We start from the raw sequence: 26586 nt of genomic DNA on the forward strand, positions 1-26586 counted from the left end.
CCCCTACCCACAGTCCCTGGCAACCGACATTCCACTCTTTGATTCTGTGAATTTGACTCTTTTAGATAGCTCACGTAAGAGGTTTTTTGCATATTGCACAATTTCCTTCTTTTTAAGGCTGAACAGAATTCCACTGTATGCACACGCCACATTTTCTTTACCCATTCATCTGCCCATTCATCTGATGGACACTTAGGTTGTTTCCACATCTCGGCTATTGTGACTAATGCTGCAATCAACATGGGAGTGGCTATCTCTTTGAGGTCCTGATTTCCATTCTTTTGGATAAATACTCAGAAGTGGGACTGCTAGATCATATGGCAGCTCTATTTTTAATTTTTTTGAGGCACTTCCATACTGTTTTCCATAGCGGCTGCACCAATTCATATTCCCACCAACAGTGCACAAGAGTTCCAGTGTCTCCACATCCTCCTCGTCAACACTCGTTATCTTTTCTTTTTGATAATAGCCATCACGACAGGTGTGAGGTGATATCTCATCATGGTTTTGGTTTGCATCTCCCTTATCACGAGTAACGTTGAGCAGTTTTCATATGGCTGTTGGCCCCGTACGTGTCTTCTTTTAAGAAACGTCAGTCCAAGTCCTTAGCCCACTTTTAAATTAGGCTGTTATTTTTTTCACTGTTGGGTTGTCCAGAGCCTGCACTCCCTTTTAGTCACTAGCTACACAGCCCCCTGCTACCCACGAGACTGAGAACATAAGGCAACTGAGACTGCTCCTGCTGGTTCCACCAGGGGCACAGTTGGTGACGGTGGTCTCCTCCAAGCATGGGTCACGGCGTTGTTCGCATGGACAGCTGTCCCAGCTGATGGAGGTGACAGCTGCCGACCCGGCCACCTGCACAGGTGGGCGCGCGGCTCGCTATGCTGTTCCCACTCCCTCTCCACCCAGCTGGAAATAAATACAAGGCCGACTGCTTTTAACCAGCCCTTCATGTGAAAAGAGGGGCCGGGTGACGATGCCACCAGGCCAGTGTGCTTCCGATGTATCATGTGGCTTCCAATTTAAAGTCCTTAGTGAGAACCAAAAAAATTTACATTTTAAATTTGGTGCATACATTACATTCGCGTTACATTATCCACATGTTTGTATCTATGTGTATGTCTCTCAACATACACACACACACATCCATGTCACCACTACGGTCACTTTTTACATGACTACCTTCTGGAGAAATCTGAAACAGGGCCTAGAAGGAGCCAAGGCTGGCCCCAGTCCTCACGCATCACGCACAGCAGCAGGTGTTCACTCTCCCTCCACCTCCTGCGCTCCAGCCTGCGAGTCTCTCCTGACCACGCTGGGTCCATCCGCTAGGCATGGCTCTGCCCTGTGCTTCCCAACCCGCTTCCGCCCTCCTCCCTCTGCCCTGCAGAAGGCAGGGAGGACACCAGGAAGTCGCTACACGTCTGTGAAAGCTTTGTAACGTGCGGCAGTGTTAGGACAGGTGGCTGGGGACAGTCCGGTGCAGTGTCTCCTCTTCAAAACAAAGCCTTTTCATAAAATGCAGCCCCTTAACCACTGGGGTGTTTTTTTTTTTTTTAAATAGATTTATTTATTGATTGATTTATTTATTTTTGGCTGTGTTGGGTCTTCGTTGCTGCGCGCAGGCTTTCTCTAGTTACGGCGAGCGGGGGCTACTCTTCGTGGCAGTGTGTGGGCTTCTCATTGCAGTGGCTTCTCTTGTTGCGGAGCACGGGCTCTAGGCGAGCAGGCTTCAGTAGTTGTGGCACGTGGGCTCAGTAGTTGTGGTTCACGGGCTCTAGAGCACAGGCTCAGTAGTTGTGGCGCACGGGCTTAGTTGCTCCGGGGCATGTGGGATCTTCCCGGACCAGGGCTCGAACGCATGTCCCCTGCATTGGCAGACGGATTCTTAACCACTGAGCCACCAGGGAAGCCCCCCACTGGGGCGTTTTGAACGTAACCCTGTAATGAAGATGCAGTAGAGTTCCCTGGACAAAACATCCTCTGTTCATCTGTGGGGTGTAACTTAACACCGCGAAGCAACAAGCCTTCCAAATGGCACTGTGAGTTGGGTCCTTTGCTTCTTCCCTCGAGCTTGACTCTGATGCCACTAGCACAGCACAATGCTGGCCTAAGTGGGTGTGTGCGCTTTTCCCCTGTTAAGTGGATGTTAATTTTTCAGGCTGTCTTTTGAGCAGCAGTCCATCAGCTTCCTGACTGTGCCTTTTCTATAGTAATTTCTCTAGATTTTCAATTTAGTGTAAAGAAGAACATTTGGGGTCACATTTTTTTTTTCATAAACATTTTCAGAGTGATCCCTGTTTAAAATACTTAGTGATCCTGATGAATCAATCTTCTACTGAAGTTCACATTTTGGTCACATTAGCTGTAACACACTCCCAAAGTGATGCAGAATATAGCAGTGCCCTGATGACCGAAGTAAATGAACCCCATCTACCAGAAATAGTCAGATAACTGAATGAACAGATAAATGAATGAATAATGGAGACCGGGCAAAATGATTTCTAATTGATCAGCTGAAATGAGCCACTCTGGTCACACACTTTGGAAGACTGTATGATGTAGCCTCATGGCCTCTAAAAGACAGTTTCAGCACAAGGCAAGGTTGGCAGAAGGGTCTGAACAATAAGACGTGCACCCATAAGCTTTCTCCAAGGAAAGTTCAAGGGAGAAAAGATAGCTTATTCAGCACGTGTGGACAGTCAAATGTTCCTCTAATCAAAATCATTTATATATATTTAAAATAAGACTGGTTCTACTTCCTAATCCTGGGGGACCCAGAAAAATATCTGTTTGCTATCTTTAGGCAAATTCTCTAGCCATGACCACAGAGCCCCCTCGTCCAACATCGAGAAAGAGGAGGCTGCTGGGTCTTTCTTGGCCTCCTCACTTTTTCAAATCTTCTTAAAGAATGAGAAGAGCTGACTTCTGCCCTGCCTGCTGCTAGAGCCCCAGCACTCTGACCAATCGATGCCTGGCCCCAGTCAGGGCTCAGTGAACATAGCCTGGACTCTCCCACTGCCCTGGCCTGGTGCCCTGCACACAGTGGGTGTGACCATGCATGTGGGCATGGTGGTGGTCAGAGGAAGCACAGGACACAATTTATAATGTGTTGAATTAATGACTGAAGAGAAATCAATTATTTTTGCCAGTAATTAAGACTGCCATTTCCTCAATGTCACAGAACCTGAATCCTAATTCTGCTACTTAGAACCTTTGTGAATCTGGGTGAGTCACTTACCTTTCTCGGGCCTCAGTTTCCTCATCTATCAAATGGGACTACAACTACTGGCCTTGTATATTCCATCGAATGATGCACAGAAAGTGCAGGTGAGAACACCTGGGGAATGTCTGTTATGACTCCCCTCCTCTCTACTTCACTCGCCCCCAGCCTGCCCCTCACGCTCTGGAGTCCTCCTTACAAGGAGGAATTGCTGACTATCCATCTAATCTGGCAATGAACAGTGCCACACACTGGGGGTCGGGAATGATAACTTTGCTTTGGCATTCTTCTGAAAATTCCAGGCAATTATCAGCTGGTCCTGGAGATTTAGTGACAAGCTTAGTCCTAAAAAAGGTGGATTTACCATTATCTGTCTCACGTTGGCTCTAAAAGACGCCACCATGTGGTCGGCGCTCACCATCCCTGTGAGCACCATCGCCCCCCACCCCGCTCTCTGGCTGCTGTGTTGAGGCTGAGTCACGTGAGGGGGGGTGATCGGCATTTCAGGCAGGGTTACAGGGCTAGCACTGGGGGTGAGCCGCAAATAGGAAATGAGGTCAGGAACACGGAAGATCAGAATCACCATGCTCACGGCTGGGAGAAATCAGGTTTGGGAACGAGAACGGTCAGGGTCTAGGAGGGAAGTCTCCACGGTTCACGCTGGAGCACTGACAGGTAGAGAAGCTTCCAGCTGGAGGGCCGCTGGGAGGCTCCCCCGTGGGCTGCACCTGGGGGCACGTCCTTGTTTTCCCAGGACTGATGCTTTCCCACCAGCTCCTCAGCACCTCCTCGCAAAGCTGGCCACACCCACCTAAGGGGAGACCCTCAGATCTCCCTTTCCAATCTGAAATCCCTTTTTTCCTTGTCTCCTGCTTTCTCTCTGATCAGTGGCCCCACTGTGCTCTTGATCCCCTCTGCCCACCTCTGAGGCTCCGCCCGCCACCTATCTCGATGGAATTTGCAGTCTCACCTCCTCTACCCACTGTCCACACCCATCTGGACCTTTGACCTTGAAAAGCCTCCTCTCCCCTGCTACTTCCTCAAGCTATTTCCCCTTTGAATCCCCACAGTCTTCTGCTAGTTTTTAGGGGGCTGATATTCTGTTTTGTGTTATGATGATTTGCACACGTCTTACCTGGCTTATTACCCTGCAAACCTCCTGAGGACAGAGGCTGTCTACCTTATTTATGTAGCACCTGTGGTTCCGAGCGTAATATCTTACCAGTGGGGCCAATAAATATTTACTGTGTTAAATTTTGCCATAATTCTGATATCTAGGGCTTCCCTGGTGGCGCAGTAGTTAAGAATCTGCCTGCTAATGCAGGGGACACGGGTTCGAGCCCTGGTCTGGGAAGATACCACATGCCGCGGAGCAACTGGGCCCGTGAGCCACAACTGCTGAGCCTGCGCATCTGGAGCCTGTGCTCCGCAACAAGAGAGGCCCGCGCACCGCGATGAAGAGTGGCCCCCACTTGTCACAACTAGAGAAAGCCCTCGCACAGAAACGAAGACCCAACACAGCCAAAAATAAATAAATAAATAAATAAATAAAAATTCTGATATCTAAGAACGAGTAATCGTATTTCCCCGTTTTTTTTCTCATTACAAAATGCAGTCACATTAACGTGGCCACATTACACGGTGGTTTCGCTATGAATAAAATAGCTACTGGTTTCTGTTTGATCCTCCTCAGACTCAAATACACCTTCCTGTCTTCCTGGGTCCTAAAACATTCCTTTAAGGCAACAGTCATTTGATCCCTCCAGAAAACACTATCATCTCATTCTGCGCGCCTCCCGTCACACCTGTGCACAGCTGACACCCGTCTGGATTACGCGCTGGCCTCAGCCTGCAGCTTCCCCCATTTGGCGGAACCTCTCTGGTGCGTTTCGTTCCCCTGGGCAGGCGGGCTGTCCCCTGCATTTTCCACTGTATGAAGCTCTGGTACTCAGCAGCCCCCTGTCGCTGTCTGTGGTTGTCGCTTACACACGCACCTGCCAGTCAGCTCCCTCCCTGCCCTCCCCTAAGTCTTGACTCATCTGTGAAGTCACCAGGGTCCTCACATGCTGTCAAGTACTGCAGTTCTCTTCTTTCTGGGCCCCCGAGCTGCTGCGGAAGTAGCCTGTGCTTTGGCTCGCTTTGCGCTCACGGCCCCGGCAGCGGCCTTGACAGGTAGAGAGATGGCTCTCTCATTCTCCTTCTCCTCAGACCTACTATTCAGTTCTCTCCTGAGCACACAGGTCGAGATTCTGTGTCAATTCAAATGTCAAAATGATATTCCAATCTAGTCAATCGTCAGATTTTAAAATCGCCTTTTTCCACTTGTGGCAAAGGGCTGTGTGAGGTTGCTGGTCCTTCTCGTGCCTGATGCTACAAATGTGTGCACAAGCTACTCCAGGCCAGGGGCCGGGCCGGAGCCGTGAGGAGCCTTTCTCTTTGGGAAGGGCCTGCGAGGCACGAGGCACTGGGCAGGACGGGGTATTGACTCAACTTGGGACTGTTCTCCAAAAGGAAACTGAGCCCAGTTCTGGAACAGGCAGCCTGGGAATGAAGCACTGAGCCCCATCCCCCCAGCCCCGTGGTCCCTCTAGCGCCTGACCCAATGCTAGGACCAGAAATACTCCATGATATGCTTCTCTGAGACACACTGAAGACTAGGCTGGGCCATTAAAGAGGACACTGGAATGAGAGATACACTAGCCCTATCATGAGAAGATAAGACGCTGAGTTCATTATAAAGATGGGAAGGGGGTGCCCCGTGCAGGAAGAAATAGCTGTAGTGAGAATGTTTGAATCAGTCTATCTGCATATCTTGTAATGATTTTAAGTGTAGGAATTTATTATCTAATCACAAGGATGTGTGATTATAATCAGGGACATTGTATCCAATCAGGAATTAGTAATTTGGGCCTAACTGTGAATGTTAAGCTTCACATCAGGTCATGGGATGTGCGCTGACTGGCAGCGTGGGGCAGGCCTCCCTTCCCAGGTCCTGGGTCCCAAAGGGAGGAGCCAGCAGGTTGGGACTGTGAGACTTTGGATCTACAAGGTCCCGAGGCCTGGGGGTGCTGAAGGCCAGGGGACCGACTGTTCAGAGGGGCAAGTTCCAAGGGACCATCAGACAGCCCAAGCTCACACCGCACTCCGTTGCAGTCTGGCTGGAAAGTGTAGACAAGAGGCTCTGGCACTAGGGTGAACAGTCTCGCAAATATAATAAATATTTCTTCCCTCCCCAGGAAGCGTACAGAGACTAAAATGAGTTCTTACTACTTTGGAATAAACAGTAATGCTCTCTGGGTGAAGAGCCAACTGGCAGTTTGATAGACCGGGTTAATCAGACACAGGAAACTTTCTGATTAATTGGACAATTACCTCAAATTCTGAGAGAGCCAAGGCAGTGTTAGAGAAATAGCCTGACCAACTAGGAATAAATTCAATAGCCCGAGGCAGAAATTTTTAAGCGTATGAGGGTTGAAATACACTGGCACCGTGTGCCTGATTTTTATCGTCTCACGTCCCCCAAATGTAAAGGGCCTGTAACTATTTTTTAAGACCAAAGTGACCCAAAATTATTTCGGCTTTCAACAATTATGGAAAATCTCTTTGACATTCCCTTGAAATCACCTTAGGGCTCCAGGACACGGCAAAGCCAAAATTCAGGGGCCGGGAGAGAGGGGTCATCACGCTGGACGATGGAAGGTGGTCCAGATCCACCGTAACTGTCTCTGTGCGAGACGGAAACGCAACTCCGCTCCGTCCGGGAGTCTGAAGGTGGCACAGCCTCACCTGGCGGGGGCATGCTTCTGCTCCTCCTCCTCATCCGTGTCGCTGCTGATGGTGATGACGCTGACCGTGGGGCTGGGGGTGTCAGGAATGACGATCGTCTGCCGCTGCCGCTCCCTGGTGGTGCTGGAGGCCCCGTCACCCCAGCCGCACGTGACCGAGGAGCTGCAGGCCGGGCTGCTGTGCACCAGGGCACAGCGTGGAGGCGTGTTCTCCTTGACACGCTTGGACCGCTGCGGGGAGCTGACGGCCTGAGAGGAGGACACCTCACAGGTGGAGACGTTTCTGGAACGACAAAGCCACGCACGCTCACGGAGAGGCTCAGACCCGGCAGCTCCTTCCGAGGAGCTCAACTGTCTAGAAACACCAGCTCTGCCCAAGTCTCCGTAAAACAGGTAGAGGGCCAGGGCACTCAGACTTAATGTGACTGCAGAAGCGGCTGCCTGTGGAGCTCTCTCTCTCAGTTAGCTGCGACACGGGGGGGGTGGGGGGGGGGCGCAGCAGCCTGGTCTTCTCTGGGCTCTGGCCTGGTTCCGTGCACCCACCCCCAGCGGGACAAAGGGAGTAGTCAGGGCTCTCCGGAGAGGGCACAGGGCTGTGACCCAGGACTGGGCTGGTCTTGTGGGGGCAGATGTAACGCCCAGGATTTCAGGGGTGTCTGCCCCAGTGCAGCCCCCTGTCTTCAGGGTCGAGGCCCAACTTCCTAAGCTCAATCTGGTCACCCTCTCCAATGTACTTAGCTCTTGTTTTAGAGGTGGAAGAAAAGGTATCTGCACAGAAAGCTTTAGTTTCCTTGCTAATGGCTGGTTTACCACTGATTAAACTAAAACACTCACTTCCTAAGAGTTCCTGGATCTAAAGGATCTGATGTTAAAGTTTAGCTTTCCCTTCTTCCTCCTTTTATGGACATGATCATAAAAGTATCTGTGTGGGTATAATTTTTCAAAAAATGATTTTTTTTGGATTTTGACACATGGGCATCACAGGACGCTTATCAGTCTGTTTCAATTGCAATGAAAAATCAGGAAAAATGCAAGAAGAAAAGGTATGCTTAAAAAGGGACCTTTTAATCTTGATTTTGATCAACTCAAAATTACTTATCAAATCAGCCAACGTAGTTTCTGGTAACTTTAGAGAAAAAAATACCTTACCTTTTCCCCTCCCCATCAACCCTTGCTGACCTTGGTCATATCTGTACAGTGAGACCAAAGCCAGCCTATAATGAAACTTAAGACTGTGATATGTCCTTAGAGATTCTAGCATCTTCTAGCTAAAGGGATGGCAATACAGATGAAAATAATTCCATAAAGGCAGATCTATTTAATTTTCCATTTAGTTGGTATCAGATATGTTGCTTGTTCCTTTTGGGGGGCTCGTAATAAGAAGTGTTACTGATAAGATTGTTCCATTCTCTGTATTTACCATAGAACTATGTATTTGTTATTACTAATATGTTACAATTTTGAGATTATGTTTTCACTACTCGAGCAGTTAAAATATGGTCCATTTGGTGTTGTTAAAGAAAAGTGTGCCTGATGGCACCACCTGACAGGGGAAAGCCTTCTGGTCTTCCCAACTGTTACGCCTAAGGCACTGGTCTTAAAAATAGGAAAACACATAATTTTCACTCTAGTGATACTGATCTTGAAATGCATTGGCAATGAGCCTTCCTAAAGGCAGCTGGGTGGTGAGGAGGCTAGAAAGAGGGACTTGCCAGCAGGTCAGAGGCCAAGGGTTCTTCCTGCCCCTACCTGGCCAAAGTGAGCTACAAGGAGGCTAAACCCCACCTTCCGGCCAGACCAGGGTTCTGGCGACCACCTACCAGGGTGAGCATGACAGCACGTGAGGATCGAGACAGTGGCTTCTGTTGCCACCCAATCTAACAGAGACACAGGTGTGCTGTCACAGGGCTGCCACGCAAAAGCATTCTGGAAGCCTGCCACCGATCTGACATGAATTTCCCTAAGTTGTCAGAAACATCCAAATAAGAATCTTGTTCAAGAAGGATGACAACTTAAGGAAGTTAGCTCTTGGATTAGTTTCCAAATGAAAAAGAATACAAAAAGGCAGGCCTAATTTCTGGCACCTTCCTATACAAGGAAGTCGAAACCCAAAATTCACTAGACATTTCCTATACTAGACTTCTCTTGATTAGCCTATTCCAAATAAGCAATTAGGTACCTCCCCGCCAGTGCCACTGGAGAGAGACGTAGGAAAAATTCTGCATCCACACAATCTTGATCTTGATTTTTTTGTTTGTTCGTTTGTTTGGAAGTCTCTTATTTTTTAAAAGTCAGGTCTCTTGAGGTATTTACATACAGTGGAAGACACCCTTTTGAAATGTTTGATGAGTTCTGACAAATGTACAGTCAGGTAACCCCCATCACGATCCAGATATAGAACTTCGTCATCACCTTGAAAAATTCCCTTCTGCTCGTTCCTTGTCAATCCTCTCCTCTCCAACCCTAGCCCCTGGCAGCCCTGATCCGATCTCTGTCCCTGTAGCTTAACCTTTTCCAAAATACCTTATAAATGGAACTAAACAGCACATGGCCTTTGTCAATCTTGATTTTTAAGAGTTCATGGAGATGAAAGTGGATTTAAAGGAAATGGGAAAGATTATTGTTCTGCTGGTTAGTGTCTAGGATTAACCCAAGTTACTGCTTATATTTAAGCAAGTAGCTAAATGAGTTAAATTTCTGACATTAGATTTCAAAGAAAGCACATTTCTGTACTACCTTTTTTTTTTTTTGTCTGCACCACAAGCCGGATCTTAGTTCCCGGACCAGGGATTGACAGGGCGGCCACGGCAGTGAAAGCACCAAGTCCTAACCACCAGACTGCCAGGGAATTCCCTCTACTACTTTTAAATAAAGTTATTATGGTTTTGAAAAGGCAACTTCAGAGGTCAGCCTGAGTGTTCGCTAGAGAAGTGGAGAACCGCTCAAGGCCCGGACACTGAACACTGTGGTCCCAGGCCCCCAGCCTTTGGGTGCTGGCAGGGTCAGCACTCAGACCTCAGAATGAGTGCCTCCTTCAAACCCTAGTGCTCCCCACACGGCCTAGCAAATTCTACCGGCCACTTCCTGTCCCATCCCAGGGATCCAGATCTTTAACTTCCAAGCTCCTTGAGCTTTCCTTCCTCTAGGGATAGACTCTTACACCACCTACCTCGCAGAGGATTGGTGCTGCTTACTCTTCCGGGAGGAGGTGGTGCTGGTAGGTTGCTGCCGCATCACGTGGGCCACGCCCACATTTAAGGGTTGAGCTGCTGGAAGGGTCACATGACCAGTCAATAGCGCCGGCTGCTGCATGATGGGATTGTAATGGCTGCCGTGAGCATGCGTGTTCCTAAAAGAAAGATGGGAGAACAGGCTCTTTACTGGTTTTATAGAAACAGAGCTCGTTTATAAGATAAAGTTCCCTCCCCAATTAAAAGCCAAACTAAAACCAAAAGGTGGGTCTCTCACTACCCGGAGAGTTGTTGAAGGGAGGAGCCACCCCAGGTGACTTCAACAGGTAAGTTTCCCTGGTGCAGTAACATTTAAGTGGCAGGGATACAACTTGGTGAGTGAGAAAGAGGGCATTTCAAGCTCGGAGAATGCCAAGTAGGCAGACTCAGCTTAAGTTCTGGGGAGAGAAAATAAATATTCCCTCCAGCTTTTCAAGTCCCCGAACAGGTGACTGGGCTGTGTATTTTATTTTAGAATTTACAAAGTGCCTTCAGTGGGTGATTCCACTCTGTGAGGGAGGCAGGATATCTTAGTAGTACCATTTTATAAGGGAGGATATTATAGTTTATGTGAAAAACAAACTTCGAAGCCTGGGAGCCATATGTTTCTGGCGTTAGGAAGTGTTAACACTTTAGAATTTTCTCAGCGGCTAGCACAACGCTCAGGCGTGTAGCAGCTGATTAATGAGTTACACGCTTCCTGAATGAACAATTAGATTAACTGAAGGTTGACTAGACATGTATAGCGTTTGGTACTAAGTGAAAATTACTAACGTCAGACGCATGTTGATAAGAAATACTGCCAGCCATTATCCTGAAAATGGGTTATACGGGATCTGGGTTGTATGGCGCTCAAAGGCTTATTTTCCCACAGAAATATTAAGAGTAGTGATGAATTAAGAGAATTGCCCATAAAAACCCATTTAATACATAATAAAATGAAAAGCTATAGAATTCATCTGAATTTTTAAAATATTATGAAATTTATCTTTGAAACTTAGGGAGAAAGATGAATAGGAAAAAAAGAAGCAGGGAGACACTTTTGTAGAGATTTTGATAGTCTTTTGGACGTTTACATGAACTTTAGAAACTGATGTTGTAGCGTCTTTACTTTGTTGCTATTTCATCTACAGACATGGCACTCTTTTTCCTTTGATACAGGTCTAGCACTGGTACTTCTCTTTTGTTTATTAGCTATGATTACGGATGTTCTTTGGACCACACATGGAATGGAGAAGAGACTGAAAAGAAACTGTGTTGGCTTTAGGTGTCTTCTGTGATAACCAGGTAAGAGATGAGGAGGGATGAGGGATAAGAAAATATGCATGAGTGAGTATGTGAGTATTGCTGAAATTCAATGAGCTAGAAATGCTGAAAGACAAAGCAAAGAAGGAGTACAGTGTATGTGTGGTCTTTTAGGAGAAGAAGGGGTGAGGAAAAAAAAACAGCTGGTCAGACAGCTTTCCCCTTGGTGGTTGTCCCTAATGAGCTGAAGAGGGAAGGTGGTCTTGCTGAGCATGAACCAGTGTGAACGGGGGAAGGGCAGATAACAGATCTATTTACTGCCTGTCATGTACCAGGCGCTGGTATGGTACGTTAAATTCAGTCAAGTGCTTTGTTTCTTTATCTTAAATTTAAACCTCCCAACAATCCTATGAATAGACATGATTATCCCCACTTTACTGAAGAAGAACCAAGGCTCATACAGGTTAAGTAACTTTTCCCAGGTCATGCAGGGCCAGACATGAACCCAGTTTTACCTGGTTTGAAAGTGCTTCCAATGAGTGGGGGTAGATGTAGGGGGAGTGCTGTCAGTGGGAAGTGAATGGGGCTGTGATAAACAGCCCATGTTCCTCTCTTCTTCTTACTAAATTAAATTAGAATTAGTAAATTAGTAATTAGAAAATTAACCGGCAGAATAGAGGAAGCTGCAGTTGAGGCTGGACTGGGGGCCTGTCTCTCTACCTCTCTACCTTTTATCCAGAGCTCTTCATTCACAGTAGCCTTTCAGGTCAGAAAAGGAGCTGTCAGGAGGCTCCATGGTTGGTATGGAGACTGTCAAGAGGGTGAGGGGTGTGACCTGCCCTGATGTTTGGGCTGAGAGACAGTGCAGAGGGCCACGGGAAGCTGGGGACAACTTGGGGGCTGCCATTTGGCTCTGCACTGGTGCAGGGGGGCATGGTGGTGGTGTTGGGATGGGGTGGGTGGCAGGTACAAGGAAAAGTGGAAAGCGGCCATAAAAACAACGGAGCAATGTGTCAGTGATGAAGTTGGCGAGTGGGATGGGGTGGGGGGCTCTGGAAACAGATGCAGGGGGTGTGGCATGCTGGTGGCCGTCAGCTGGATGCCTCTGGGGTCTGCAGAAAGTGCACTTGGATCTCGAAGATATGACTGTCAACTGAGGAGACACACTCAGCAAACACACCAGAGTTTACCATCCCAAATAAAGCCCTTTCTGTCAAGCCTTCCCCCGGGAGGTCTGCTATGACTCCAGTGTGCCCGCGTCTCAAAACACCTCGAGAACACTTTCTGGAATTGCATAGGAGCCCCGGGGACTCTCTTCCGCATCCTTTCACTGGTGACAAATCTTTTTTTTCTGGGAGTGGAATTTAATTCTGAGAAACAACCAAAAAATCATCCCAAGCCAAGTCTGGTGAATTACACTGGTGATCAAATAATGGAACTGAATTTTGGGTTGAAAACGACAACTGACCATAATGTAATGAAGCTGATTTCTAGTGTCCTGGTACACATTTATTTAAAAATAACCTCTCATTACACTGTAGTCTTATTCCACCTAATAATCTTTTTAATTTAAAAAGCAGGGGATTCTGGTACAGGCCAGCCTGGCAGCTCTCTGGGTCAGTGGTAGACATGCCTCCCATCCCAGACATGCCTGCTGCCTTGCTTACCTCCAGTCGGCCAACTGCTGGGTGCCGGCCATGGTCTCGGGAATCACAGTCGCGTGCTGCACCGACGTGTGCGTGGCCACCCCAGTCAGCTGCTGCCACGCCGGGGGAAGCAGGATCTGCTGGGTCCCACTTGGCCAGGCCTGCTGTAGGACAGAGGACGTTTGCTATCACCATGTCCGTTAGTCATAAAATCAATCTGCATGAGTCAAGCGCTTATTTTGTGCCCAGGGTTGTGCTGGACCCTGTGATAGGTGTGAAAGTGGAGACCTGCTCTTTGGCCTCGAAAACCAGGGGAGATAAAATTAGCACATGGGACGTCAATAGAAGATAATAAGTATATGGGCAAAGAACTGTATGGAAGCAATTCATTCACATTGAAGAATGATATATTTATAAATTTGCTCTAATGAACAATGCTTAAAATTTCCAAGAGTTCATTCATTGATTTATTCTGTCACACAATTATGTGCAAGAGATTGAGGTAGTTGAACTGGGCCATACAAGGGTAACTTCTTGACCTCAAGAAGTTTTCTGTCTAGTATCCTTTATTTAATATTTTGCCTTTTGTTTATCAGCTAGAATCTAGAGGTCCAACTTGTGTTATCTTCTGAATCTAAGTTAACATAATTCTGAGATCACCCAAGTATCTGATACTTGCCTGCAACTGAGGGCAGGCAAGTGTGAAGTACACTTCTTAGCTGGGACCTTAAGCTTAACTGAGAATTACCTTGACTTCCTCAAAGCAAAAATGAGACAGTGAGGAAGTCACAGCTTGATTCTTCGGAAATATTAAGCTTTTTCTAAGAAGTCTAAAACGAACTTTCTTGATTCCTCCTTGAACAGACTTACACGTGTGCGTGCATGTGCGTGTATTGTGTTTTGAGCTCTCTGTATCTTCAATCACTATTCTGCTTGCCTTTGGTTATTAAATGATTCACACTGAACACAGCTGTCCAAAGTTGGACACTTGAAGGAACACCACTAAGGTAAAATTCCTCTTGGGCAGGTCAAGGACTTAAAGATTTGGGATCTTAGTTATATCTCTCTTTCCATCAGGATGGAGATGACTGACACTGGGTAATATAATGTAGTGCTCCACAAACTGTGCATGTGTTTAGGCTCACAAGTACAAACAAGCACTTCTGGAAATGGATTACAAATTTGAGTCAAGGCTTAATAAACAGTGATGTGTATAAAATGATATAGCCGCAGTATTTAGACCTGAGTGGATCGTTCACCTGGTCTATCCTGTCATCTCTGTTGCAGATGAGACCCAGTGAAATCTCTTATACCTTGTAGATATTGCCTGTTTGCTTACTGATCTTTTTTGATAGAGGCAGAAAGCTCAGGGACCACAGATAAAACAGTAAATGCTTAATAAATGTTTGTTGATGAAATGAAGGAAGCAGTTCTACCAAGGCAATTAACTATACTTAACTGTATTTCAGGTTTACTGAATTCAATCACAGTGAGCAGAAAAATAATTTAATTGATTGAAACAGTTATGAGCTCAAAAGTTTCAATGAATAACAGTTTCACTGGCAGTAAGATTTCTACTGCTTTTGCCTGGAACTTATTTCAGATCTCATAAAAAGCATGTGTTTTGACTAATGTCATTTTAAAATAATAAATCTTGATATCAAGCTAAGGACATTATTTTTTCCCTATTTCTCTAAAACGAATATTAACATTTTACTTCAAAGAGAGATATTTTTGTACCTCAGTCACTGATTGATATGTTCAACTAATTTCAGACAACACTTCATCAGATATTTCTATAATTTATTACTACTTTATAATTTATAAGATTAGCGCTGATATTTCTGGATGCATACTGTGTGCCAAGCATAGAACTAAGACCATAAATAGATTTTCTGACTTTATCTTAAGACCAATCTTGTGAGGTAGGGACTATTTTCCCCTCCCCTTTCTCAAATGAGTAAACTGAAACACAGAGAAGTTAAATAGCTTGCTTGGAAATATGGTAAATTAAACATACATTTACTGCTCTCCCTCTTTAAGCTCAACTAAAATGACAGTGAAGGAATGAAAAAAATATATATAGGTCCATAGGACAAAGAGAACAGGAAGTGACAATTACAGTTAACAAAATTTTAGAAGCTGTTAAACAGAAGGGCGATTACTGAGTTCACAGACTGAAGGAATCTAAGGACAAGTCTGTATATTAAACCATGAGATGCCTTCACCCCCAGATCCCTGGTATGTAGAATTATACCTGGCACCCCCAGTCTCAAAGAAGGAGCCTGGAGGATTCTCTCTAGGGAAACTGACTATTCCAAGAGAGAAAAATATAGATACGTTTGAGGAGAGGGGATCTGCCAATGAAAATGCTGAGCTCACTCCTTACTGGCCTATAAAGAAGCCCACATTCAGCTATGGAGAAGTCCACCGCCCTGCCCCTGAAGCTTTCCAGTTATTTTAGTGCTTCAGTCTTAGATATGAATGAACAGCCGGGGATCGCCAGATTTTAAAGGAAGCTTCTAACATGAAAGCGACTAAAACAAAAAAATGAAGCTCAGAGGAAACAACAACAGTGTCGGAATCAGAAGAAAATTTCAAAAAAATATGTAATTAATGTCCTCATAGAGGTAAAAAAAAAGAAAAAAAATATATCTATATATCTCCATGAAACAAGATCATGTATAAGAAGATATATCTATATTCAGAGAACAAGAAAGAACTCTTGAAATGAGAACTATGACAAGAGAAATTAACAATTCCATGGAGTTGAGAAAATATTAGGAAGTAGCATAGAATATATAGAGACAAAAAGGTGGGCGGGGGTGGGGGATGAGAAAATCATTAGATCACTTCAGAAACACCAGCACCTAATTAATAAGAATTCTGCAAAGAGGGAACACAGAAAATGGAAAGGAAGACGTTAACAAAGGCAAAAATAAAAGAAAATTCTCCAGGTAAAAAGGGCAAATAGGTTGTCCAGGACAATGTATTCTAAAAGACTCACAAGGAAACATGCAGTCATGAAATCTCAGACCACTGTAGACAAGGAGAGTCTTAAAAGCTTTCAGAAAGAGAGAAAAATAACAACCACTGAACTTCTCAATATGCTCAAACACATCAACACATTAAACACACAAGCCTTTTAGAGCTCTGGAAGAGTTTGGGGCTGCATAATAATAGACACAGAGGAAACTAACCCAATGAAAAGATGAGACAACCATTAATTCCAGGAAAAACAAGTTGTACAGGAAAAGAAATGGAATCATAGTATATTATGAGGCTCAGCTGAAAATAAGATCATACAATATCGATGATAATAATTAATTAAATTTAAATTCAAAAATAACTTCCCCAAAGTCATACAGCCAGTAAGTGGTGGGGCTGGCACCTGGACACGGGCAGTCGAATTCTACAGCCCATGCTCTCAGCCAAACTACTACCTCTTTTTATGGAGATGATACATAAAAATGCTGGCCCTACTCAGGATCAGGTGTTGGTGGCAACTGCATAAAAGTGGTATGAAAAAGTCTTCCTTATTCATTAACAATATCAGGCACCAAGCAAGATTGACACAGACAGCAAGACAGTATGGTTGGAAATAACCAGAGAGGGTTTTGAGAAGCATTGAAGTTTTGTATTTTGAACAGTTTAAAGAGTCCAAGCCAGTGGTTTATCCTTAGGGAAACATTTAAAGGGGTTCAGGTGATACAAGCTGATTGGCTTGAAGAATGCACAAAACTTCTTCATGGCGGGGCAGAGTCTACAAGGATCTGGCAAACAGACATCTCCATATCCTGGGGGCTCTGAAGGGTCAAAGGGGGTTTGGGATCCTGCCATTTGAAAAGTGAGATAAATTCAATACTGTATCAATCAAGAACTGTACTTCCCATCTCTCTACCTTTACCTACTCATTCACAGTTTCTGATGGTGGTCAAGATGCCAGCTCTGGGCTGGGGCTTGGAAGGACAGAGGTGACAGCTCCTTTTAGGCGGTACCAAAAAAACGTTACTGGTAAGGCAATCCATATCACCCTCATGTCACTGAAATGAGAGGGTGTGATTACACCCTCTTCTTCCACGAACACATCTTTGGGGTGCCCCAGAGAGAGTGTTTCCCTTTGAGGGATATGTGATGCTGCTGGGAGGTGGGGCAGAAAAGGGCAGAGCAAACAAAGCTAACATGAGGGGTGGATTTAAAAGGCTCTTTAAACTTTCATAGATAAACTCTTTGAAAAGGTGTAACTATTTAGATAAAAAGAAATACACAGAATTTTGGGATATATTTAAAGTAATAATCTTTGGAGTGCCTCTGCCTGATACCTAGAAATTTATCCCAAGAAGAATGAAAGCGTCATCTTCCATGTTTAATTATTGCTTTTTTTTTCTTCTTTATAGCTGCCCTACTAGTTTCAGAAGTTAGCTTATTTTCGTCCTTTGAAGGGACCATTAAAAAATACCTAGGAGAGGACTTCCCTGGTGGCGCAGTGGTTGAGAATCTGCCTGCCAATGCAGGGGACACGGGTTCGATCCCCGGTCCGGGAAGATTCCACATGCTGCGGAGCAACTAAGCCTGTGCGCCACAACTACTGAGCCTGCGCTCTAGAGCCCACGAGCTACAGCTATTGAGCCCGCACGCCTAGAGCCCGTGCTCTGCAACAAGAGAAACCACCACAATGAGAAGCACACGTGCTGCAATGAAGAGTAGCCCCTGCTCGCCGCAACTAGAGAAAGCCTGTGCGCAGCAACGAAGATCCAACATAGCCAAAAAAAAAAAAAAAACAAACCCAAAAACCTAGGAAAGCTCGACCTTAATAGGCTAACATATTGGCATGAATTGAGTGACAGAAAAATCAAAAGCAACCAATAAACAAAAAGACACACAGTGATGCTGGATAGGACAGGACTTTTTTTTTTTTTTTTTTTTTTAAACTTAATCTCTCTTAGGCGTCTCTGCATGTCAAGACACTTTGGTCTACCATGTCCTTTTTAATGGCTACATGGTGTTCCGTTTTATGCATGTATCAATTTATTTAACAAATCTCCTACTGATGAACATTCAAATTGCTCCCAGCAGTACCCTGTTAACACTGTAGCAATTAAAATCCTTGTACATGTATTTTTTTTGTTGTTCACTTTCCCACTTAGTGCTTTAGGTTAAAGTCACTTGGAGATTTACAGCACGTTCGGGACTCCTTTTCAAGTACGCAATAGGTAGAGCCCTTCCCTGCTATGATTAAAGGACTGAAACAAATTCAGAAGTGCCGAGCCTGTTGGTTTCCACCAAACTGAACAATGAAGAATGTCTATTTTAGCTAGTAAGAGATGCCAAGTATTCTTTCTTTCAGAGATGGTTCCTGGCTTACTAGAGTTAAGTGTGCAAACACAAAGAAGGATCTATAAGTACCCTTTAAAGTACATGTGAATTCTGCAGGCTTTGGCTCACAGATGAGCAGCACTGGGAAAATGGCCTGGATTTCTGCCAGTCGGATAAAGTATGAGCAAGCTGCTTTGTTTGCCCCTGGAGGGAGCTGTGGTTCTCTTGATCTACCAGGGCCTTTTCTGAACTCCCTACTACCAAGCTGTGCAAACAAAAGGGAGCTATGAGGACCAGAGACAGAGGAAGGAGTAGAAGGTGTGCTTTATACACTGAAGGTTCTCTGTTTACAAACTTTCAGCAAGACACAGCTTTCTGTGCCATCAGACGCTGGTGTTAGTGGTCATTTGCAGTCTCAATTTGGACATAAGAACAAAGAGATGAAGAATGGCTAATATCAATCTCAAACAAGCTGTTCCAGAAAACAGAAGAAGAAGTAATAATATCCAGCATATCTTATGAGATTGGTGTAATCTCGATGCCCAAAGCAGATAAAGATTCAACAAGAAAGAGAAATTCATGCCACTTCTCACTTATGAACATAGATGCAAAAATACTAGCTATAGTGTTCGCAAACTATCCAGAATTGAAAAGCATACAAATACATCAAGCACAACATGATTAAATAAAGTTCACCTTGGACATACAGGGACAGTTGAACATTACAAAATCTATCAAGTAACTTGGTACATTAACAGATTAAGGAACAAAAACACAGGAGTATTTCAATAGATGAAGAAAGAACATTTGATGCAATTTAATATTAATTCATTAAAAAAATTAGCAAACTTGATGAAGTGTCCCTCTCAACTCTTCAGAGTAAACAAAATCCCTAATGGCAAGCAGCTAGAAGAATTTCCTTTAAAGTTAGGTTCAAGTTAAGGATGCTCAATATTAACATTGTTATTAAACGTTGTTTTGGAGGGGCTCTCAGCACAGTGATATAAGAACAATAAATAAAAGTTATAAAGATTGTAAAGGAAGAAACAAAACTGTATCATTTGTAAATGAAAAGACAGTCTACATAGAAAATCCAAGGGAATTCACAGAAACAATCAGAACTAATCAGAGTTTGGAAGGATTGCTAGATAACAAACTCAATAAAGAAAAATCAGTTACATTCCTATGAACCAAAGACAAATAATTAGAACATACAGTTAATAAAGTTATTAATAACAAAACTGTAAAATATTTAGGAATTATTCTAACAAAAGAAAACTTTAGTGAAAGGAATAAAAGGTAATTTATATACAGTTATACCATGTTCAGGGATGACTTAATATTATAAGGATGTCAATTTTCCTAAAAGTAAATATAAATCCAATGCAAGTCCAATAAATACAAACCAGGGTTTTGGGTTTTGTTTTGGCTTGTTTTGGAACCAAAATTCTTATGTAAAGGTGATGATAAAATTCACATGGAAAAGCGGAGGGATAAGAATAGACAGCGAAATTTTGAAGAACAATATAGGAGCAGGGCTTTTCTGACCAGATACAAGACATATATTAAAGTCATAATAGTTAAGACAATAGGATATTGGAGAGGACAATGGAATAGAATAGAGTGAGTCCAAAATAGACCTATGCAATTTGACTATATTAAAATTAAAACCCCAAACTTCTATTCAACAAAAGACACCATAAGTAAGTGTCTTTGGGAACCAACTTTATTTAAAAACAAAAGTGCTTCTAAACTAACAACATTTTGGTCAAGCTGTCCTTGACGCCCAACAACAGACACAGTACAGCATGGTGGTTAAAATACAGATGCTGGTGTCTTGGGTTTCTCTTCTGGTTCTGCCACCTAACTGCCATGTGACTTTGAGCCAGTTCTTGTGCTTCATTTCCTGTATTTGTCAAAAGGAGACAAATACCTTACTATGTTGTGGGGATTAAATCAATAACAACTGTAAAGTGCCTGGCATAATGAGGATGTATTTGTTATTAAGGTTCAAGTGACATTAAGGATTGATTACTATTATCATTACACCACTATGGTTACCTAACATTTCCACAACACTTTACAAATTTTCAACCAGTTTCACCTCTGTGATTTCATTCTAAGAATCTATCAGAGTACCTGTATGAACAGATAAGGAAGGTTCCATCCCAAAGCTTCTGTGATCCTGGTTTTCAACTATAAAACAAAGAGATAATCTCCAAGGCTCTTTTTGGCTTAAAAAAAATAATTTCAATTTTACAAGGAAGAAATGCTAACTGACTTGCCTTGGGTCACAGAGAGTTAGGATTAAAGCCTAGGTCTCCCATATTAATTTGCATTACAAAGATACAATGATAATAATTTCCCCAGACTCTCCCTGTGTCTAAATTTCTTCTTGTAATTGTAAGCTAGATACTTAGGAAGGTAATTCACCTGGGGATCATTCAGAATATTACTGATATATTCTAATGATTTGAAGCATCTAACTCATTGCCAGGGAGGGAATTAGCGAAGATATAGCTCTTTTGTGAACAACATTAACAACATGGATCATGGTAATACCAGTATTAATAAAGAAAGAATTACCTGGGCAAGCAGACCTGGTTGGATCTGAAGAGGCTGAGCTCCTGGGGCTTGAGTGACGATGGGAACTGCGTTTTCCATTCTCACAGAGTAGCCAGCATGCTTAGACGGAGAGGCCTGCAATCCTAGTCCAGACAACGGGCAAGGGGGAAACGGGCTAAGTGACTGGAAACAGCTGGTTGAGGAGAACCTTCCTAGCCCGCTGTGTCAGCTCTCAGCTTCCCTTTGCACTAGATACCGCCTGGTCCTTTGGAAGTCTCCCCTTTAGTTTCTAACTTAAAAAAAAAAATTTTTTTTCTTTCTTTTGGCCTTGCCTCATGGCTTGCAGGATATCTTACTTCCCCGACCAGGGACTGAACCCGGGCCCCTGGCAGTGAAAGCGTGGAGTCCTAACCACTGGACTGCCAGGGAATTCCCTCTAACTTAAAATTTAAAAAAAACACGAAAACAGCCTTGAATGTTTTCAAAGACTAGGTCAAATTAAGGAATCTTTAAAGCCAAGAGTGGAACAGTTATGCTGGCAAATTACAGCAGGAAAACAACTGCTTTTGACGTGAAGATATATCTGCGTATGTCAAAGCCAGGCCTTGGGGGAGGAGCGAGGCGGCTGGAATTGCACTGATTCAGACTGAACCATGTAGACTTACAGCAGGAGGGTTTCAGAAACAAATTCTTGAGCTTTCTGTGTATATTGTAACCAAGCAGTCAACTCCAGCTTAGAATTTTCAGGAGAAGAGTGCCGGGGTGCATGGCCCAAGGATCACCTGGTGGGGACGTGGTCGGGGGGTGGTGTCCAGGAAATGCTTTTCAGACAGATTTATATTCTTCACAAGAACTGGGACTAGTTGGCTGTCGGAGATCGGCAATTTTTTATAGATAAGCCACACAGAGGCTATGCCATGTGAGGAAATGCAAGAGCTGACATCAGCATAACAATGGGAACACACACAATGGGCTGATTTACAGACAGCAGCTGGGCCTGGGACGAAACCACTGGCAGGTGATGGGAATAACAAGGCGCTGACCTGGTGCCGAAACGTAAGCCCCACTGTTTCTAGGCTGGCCGCCGCAGTACGGGGGCCCTCAAGTTCAGTGATGCCAGGTCTCTCACCAAAAGAAATGAAGAGGGCTTTAGCAGGACAGAAGAGTCTGGGGGCCAGCGCCCCAGAGGTGGTCCTCTTGGAAGCAAGTGAGAGGCTGTGTCCGCTCAGCCTTACCTTGGAAGCCGGGTGGACACACGATGAGCGCTTGCTGGAAGGGGTCGGGCCGGGCGCAGATCTGGGCCGCTCCCGTCTGGAGGGGCATGCTCCGCTGGGCCACCGCAGCCATGGATGCCGCTGAGGGCTGGTAGAGTGCAGATTGGTAGTTTAGTATGGAGACTTCAGGATTGGCTAAGGATATAGTGGCACTGGTGGAGGTGGGAGCCTAAAGGAATGGTGGGGATTAAACAAAAATAAACACAAATAAAAAATGAGGGAGGTGGCATGTTGGGAGACACGCATCTAAATCAAATAAATGAACTCAAAGAAGAGCAAACAAACAAACGAAAACCAAGAGCGAAAAAGCAAAAACAGAGGGGAGTGGAAATACAGTTGGAAAGTCTCAGGGAAAAGCAGGCACCTGCAGCCCCATGAGACACAGAACCACCTTCGGTGCTTACATTCAGGCCTCTTCCTAACATTTATGGGGATGCAAATGCAAATGGACGCCTGCATATCATGTCTAAATACTGCAAAGTTAAAAATCGGCTAAACGACTTATGTTCTGCCCTTCCACTTGGACACATACACTTTCATAACCACCTGAGTTTGAATCCCTCTTGGATTCCTTGGCTTGGCCACTGGAATGTGCAGCTGAATGCCTGCCTTCCGTCTCTCCCTGTCCCAGCTCTGTCCCACAACTTGAGGGCCTTTGGGCCCACGTATTTGGACTTGGTGGTACAGTCCATACTGGGGAGGATGAAACCAAGCCTGGGGTGCCAGGTACCCAGAGCTTGGCATGGAAGCACACATACCTGGGGAGGGCCCAGGCAGGGGGCCCTTTTTCTCAGGTCTAAGGGCAGCACTGTTTACAGATGCCCTGAGATGTTTGCCGAGCACCGTTACTGTAAAGAAATACGCTGCAGAAACAGAGACGGAGAGGGACATGCTGAGACTGGGGTTACTTGTTGGAATTCGGTGCATTCTCATGCTGGCGTTCAGCTACTAAAGCTGGAAGGCAGGGAGAAAAGATGCCAGTGGGTCAAGAGAACTTAAAGGGAAATGGGTTAGACAGATACTGAAGTTACGTCCTCTTTCCTTTCTCTTCCAGAAAGAGACAGCATTTGAGATTGAAATTCCATGTGAAGCAAAGCCACGCACGGAAGGAAAAGAAATTCTAAATTGGGAATTCTCCAGTTTCACCCCATCTTAGTCTTCTTCATGCTGATCCTTTAGCAAGATAGGTGGAGTTACCTATGGCTTCAAATTCAACCTTGTTTATAAGAGGTTTTGCCACTAGAGGTTACAAGGACTAAAAAAGTAAGGAGGGAAAGAGCCACAAGGATATCGTGGACACATACAAAATTAGGATTTCAAGAAGGGTATGCGTGTGTGTCAAATTTGATAAAAAAGGATAAAGTCTCATTTTACATGATTTTTATACTTATATTTGATGCTGAATTTCAGTGCAAAGTAATAGAATTTGAAAGTAATCACTAAATTATTTGGCGCCCATGTTCAGATTTTAAGATATTATTGTAACAATAAGTGTCTGTTTTTGCAGCACCACACAATCGGCCTCCAGGTAGTGTGACTGGGAATGCACGTGTGACACGTGTGGGCCAGCATCTTTTATTGGGTTGGCCAAAAAGTTCGTTTGGGTTTTCCGTAAGATCTTATGAACTTTTTCCATAAGATCTTACGAACCTGAACGAACTTTTTGGCCAATCTAATTTTTTTTTTTATTTTTATTGAAGTATAGTTCATTTACAATGCTGTGTTAGTTTCTGGTGCACAGCAAAGTGATTCAGTTATATATATGTGTGTGTGTGTGTATATTCTTTTCCATTATAGGTTACTAAAAGGTATTGAATATAGTTCCCTGTGCTATACAGTAGGTCCTTGTTGTTTATCTGTTTTATATACAGTCATCTGTATTGGGCCGGCATCTGTGTTGCTACTGATGGCACGACTTGTGTTTCCTCTTTGTTCTCTCCATGGCCTCACCTCTCCAGGAGGCTTCCCCACATACACACTCCCCACCGCCTGCTTGCACTCTACACACCAGAGACCAGACCCTCCTCACATCTTCCTGCCTCTGGGCTTCCCCTTTCAGGGCGCTAGCACCAATCTCCTCCAGGTTCCCACGCTGGTGCTCAACTACTCCCCCTTCTGGCCAGTCGCTGGTCCTGCTGCTCCTTCCTTCGAAATGTCCCCAGAACCCTCTTTTTAATCACTACTTCCTTAGCTGAGGCCTGTCCTGGTGCCTGGGACCTGTAAGGCCCTGACTAGTGATGTTCTGGCCTCCACTTCTTCTCTTCCAATTCTTCTTGGACACAGAGGCTAGAACATTCTTTCCAAAAGACTACTTTGTGCATGTCACCACCCTGCTCAAAAATCTCCACTTGCTGCCTAATGAATACGGTATATGCATCTTAGTCTGGCCCTCCTTCCTCACAGTTAGGCCAACCTTCCCATTTCAACGTTATCTTCTACTCTCCCTGCTTACGGCACCAGCCAGATGGTCCACTCACTACAATGGGGCTCTGGTGATGAAGAACAAAACCACGGTGATATTTTGCCAAGGAGTTCACCTGACTGGCCATGGCTGCCTTAGCCTGAGGACTGAGCTGGGCGCTGGGTGGGGGTGTTTATTATTTTGGACCCCAGGCTGTAGAGAACATTAGCTCTTTCCACTACGGAGAATTGTAAGAACACCAAGGGCCCCCAGGGGGCAGCAGATTCCACGCAGCCTCTCCTAGAGTTTAGGCAGAAGGAGCGGACAGGCTGGGAAGTAAAGCTGGGCCTTAGCAACACACTCTGCCAGGAATGGCCTGGAAAACAGGGTCAGTGACGCTTCCGTGGGAGTAGGGGACCTGTCGGAAAAGAGTAGATGGCCAGGCAGAGTATTCACACTTCAGGATTAGAACATATACACTCCTTTCCTATGGGGTGGGGTGTGTGTGTGTGTGTACACACACACACACACACACACACACACAGAGGTGTGCTGTTGTCATTAAGGATTGATATTAAGACTGAAAAAAATCTAGGGACATTTATTTGGTGGAACTGGTAAGGCTGGTTGGTGGGAATAAAAGTAAAAGTGTCTTAGATACCAGAGGCAGCCTGAGTGAGGACTTGGGGATTATTCATTCAGTAAATATTTCCTGGGTGTCATCCATATTTCAAGCAGTGTATTAGGTGCTGGATTCTGCTAATTTTCTGCAAAAGATTGGAAAGCTGTGGGAAGAAAACCTCAGTTTCCCGGTCCCTTTTTAGTTCTAACTGCTGGAATTCTGGTGACAAGACTGATGAATTGATTTTCCCTAAGAACTGGAAAAGGACAGGTTTTATCTGTCTTGAAAGGAGATCATGTGGACCCAGCAGTGTGGACACCAGGAGCAGGGGCCTGAGCTGGATGACCGCCAGCATCCCTTCCAGTTCTAGAATTCTTTATCAGGCAGATGTCAGTCATAAAAGGATCACAGCATCTCCTTTACCTTATTCCCACATCAAGACAGGAGAGCAGTAAGAGGTACCATCTCAGAAGTAACTCCCTTAGTGAGTCATTTCTGGGACCTTTCGATGAGCCAGTAGTCAATACAAAGAGTGCCTGGGATTCTCAAAGGAAACAACCTTGGGAACAAACACTTTCTTACAGAGTTGAATGTGACAGCGGAGGGATTTTGTCTGTTGTACGTGATATTGGAGTTTTGTCTCCTGACTCGGTTTGGTGGAAAAGTATAATTCCTGACGCCCACACTATCAGCCCCGCCTGCCTTCCCCTCCGCTCCCCACTCACTTGGTTGTGGACGGTGTTCAGCTGGTTGTTGAAGGTCATGGTCAGGTTGGTGGATGTGCTGGGGGCCACGTGTGTGATGAAAGGGGTTTTGCTCTGGTTGACCGTGTCATACATGTTCACTCGACGCTTGCAAATCTCCATGTTCTGGAAACATGATTTGACGCTGTTCACGCAAAAGGCAGAGACAGAGGCATTAGGGAAAGACAAAAGGGTAAGGTGGAATACAGGGGAGAAAATAGAGAGAGAAAAAGAGAGAACAGTTAATCTAATAAACAAAACAACCGGGACACTTCACGTTAGGTCTCAATTTCCTGGATTTCTCATGCAGTGTCTGCATTTGCAAGAGTTGGCGGTATTTAGATGAATCCCCCCATTGTCTCACTACCTCTTCTCCCCATCCTGGTGGGTAAAGTTTCTCCATCAGCACAACAGACCTCTTGGCTCTCACTGCATTTCCTCATGCTGCTGATCTGCCTCCACCTTCACTGCTCATTCTCAGCTTTCAAGGCGGTTTCTGGCCCATAAACAAACGTATAAGTTCTCTCATTGGG

The 26586-nt window shown here is 44.9% G+C and overlaps 1 protein-coding gene across 8 annotated transcripts in view; it reads right to left on the reverse strand.

Annotated features, from left to right (window-relative positions):
• The window catches only part of HIPK2 (homeodomain interacting protein kinase 2), a 186840-nt gene that overhangs the window by 13799 nt on the left and 146455 nt on the right, over positions 1–26586 (reverse strand). For 2 of the 8 annotated variants that reach the window (XM_082400262.1, XM_082400266.1), the window contains exons 7-13: positions 26036–26198; positions 22249–22456; positions 21035–21156; positions 20588–20644; positions 13154–13296; positions 10181–10360; positions 7013–7294 (exon numbers count right to left, since the gene is read on the reverse strand). In XM_082400262.1, coding sequence (XP_082256388.1) covers positions 7013–7294; positions 10181–10360; positions 13154–13296; positions 20588–20644; positions 21035–21156; positions 22249–22456; positions 26036–26198 — 1155 coding nt within the window. The remainder of the gene's footprint in view (positions 1–7012; positions 7295–10180; positions 10361–13153; positions 13297–20587; positions 20645–21034; positions 21157–22248; positions 22457–26035; positions 26199–26586) is intronic. The other 6 variants (XM_082400267.1, XM_082400263.1, XM_082400269.1 and 3 more) reach the window with 6 other exon arrangements.

The sequence above is a fragment of the Balaenoptera borealis genome (genome assembly GCF_965194805.1).
Source record: "Balaenoptera borealis genome assembly, chromosome: 7".
Classification (NCBI taxonomy): Eukaryota; Metazoa; Chordata; class Mammalia; order Artiodactyla; family Balaenopteridae; genus Balaenoptera; species Balaenoptera borealis.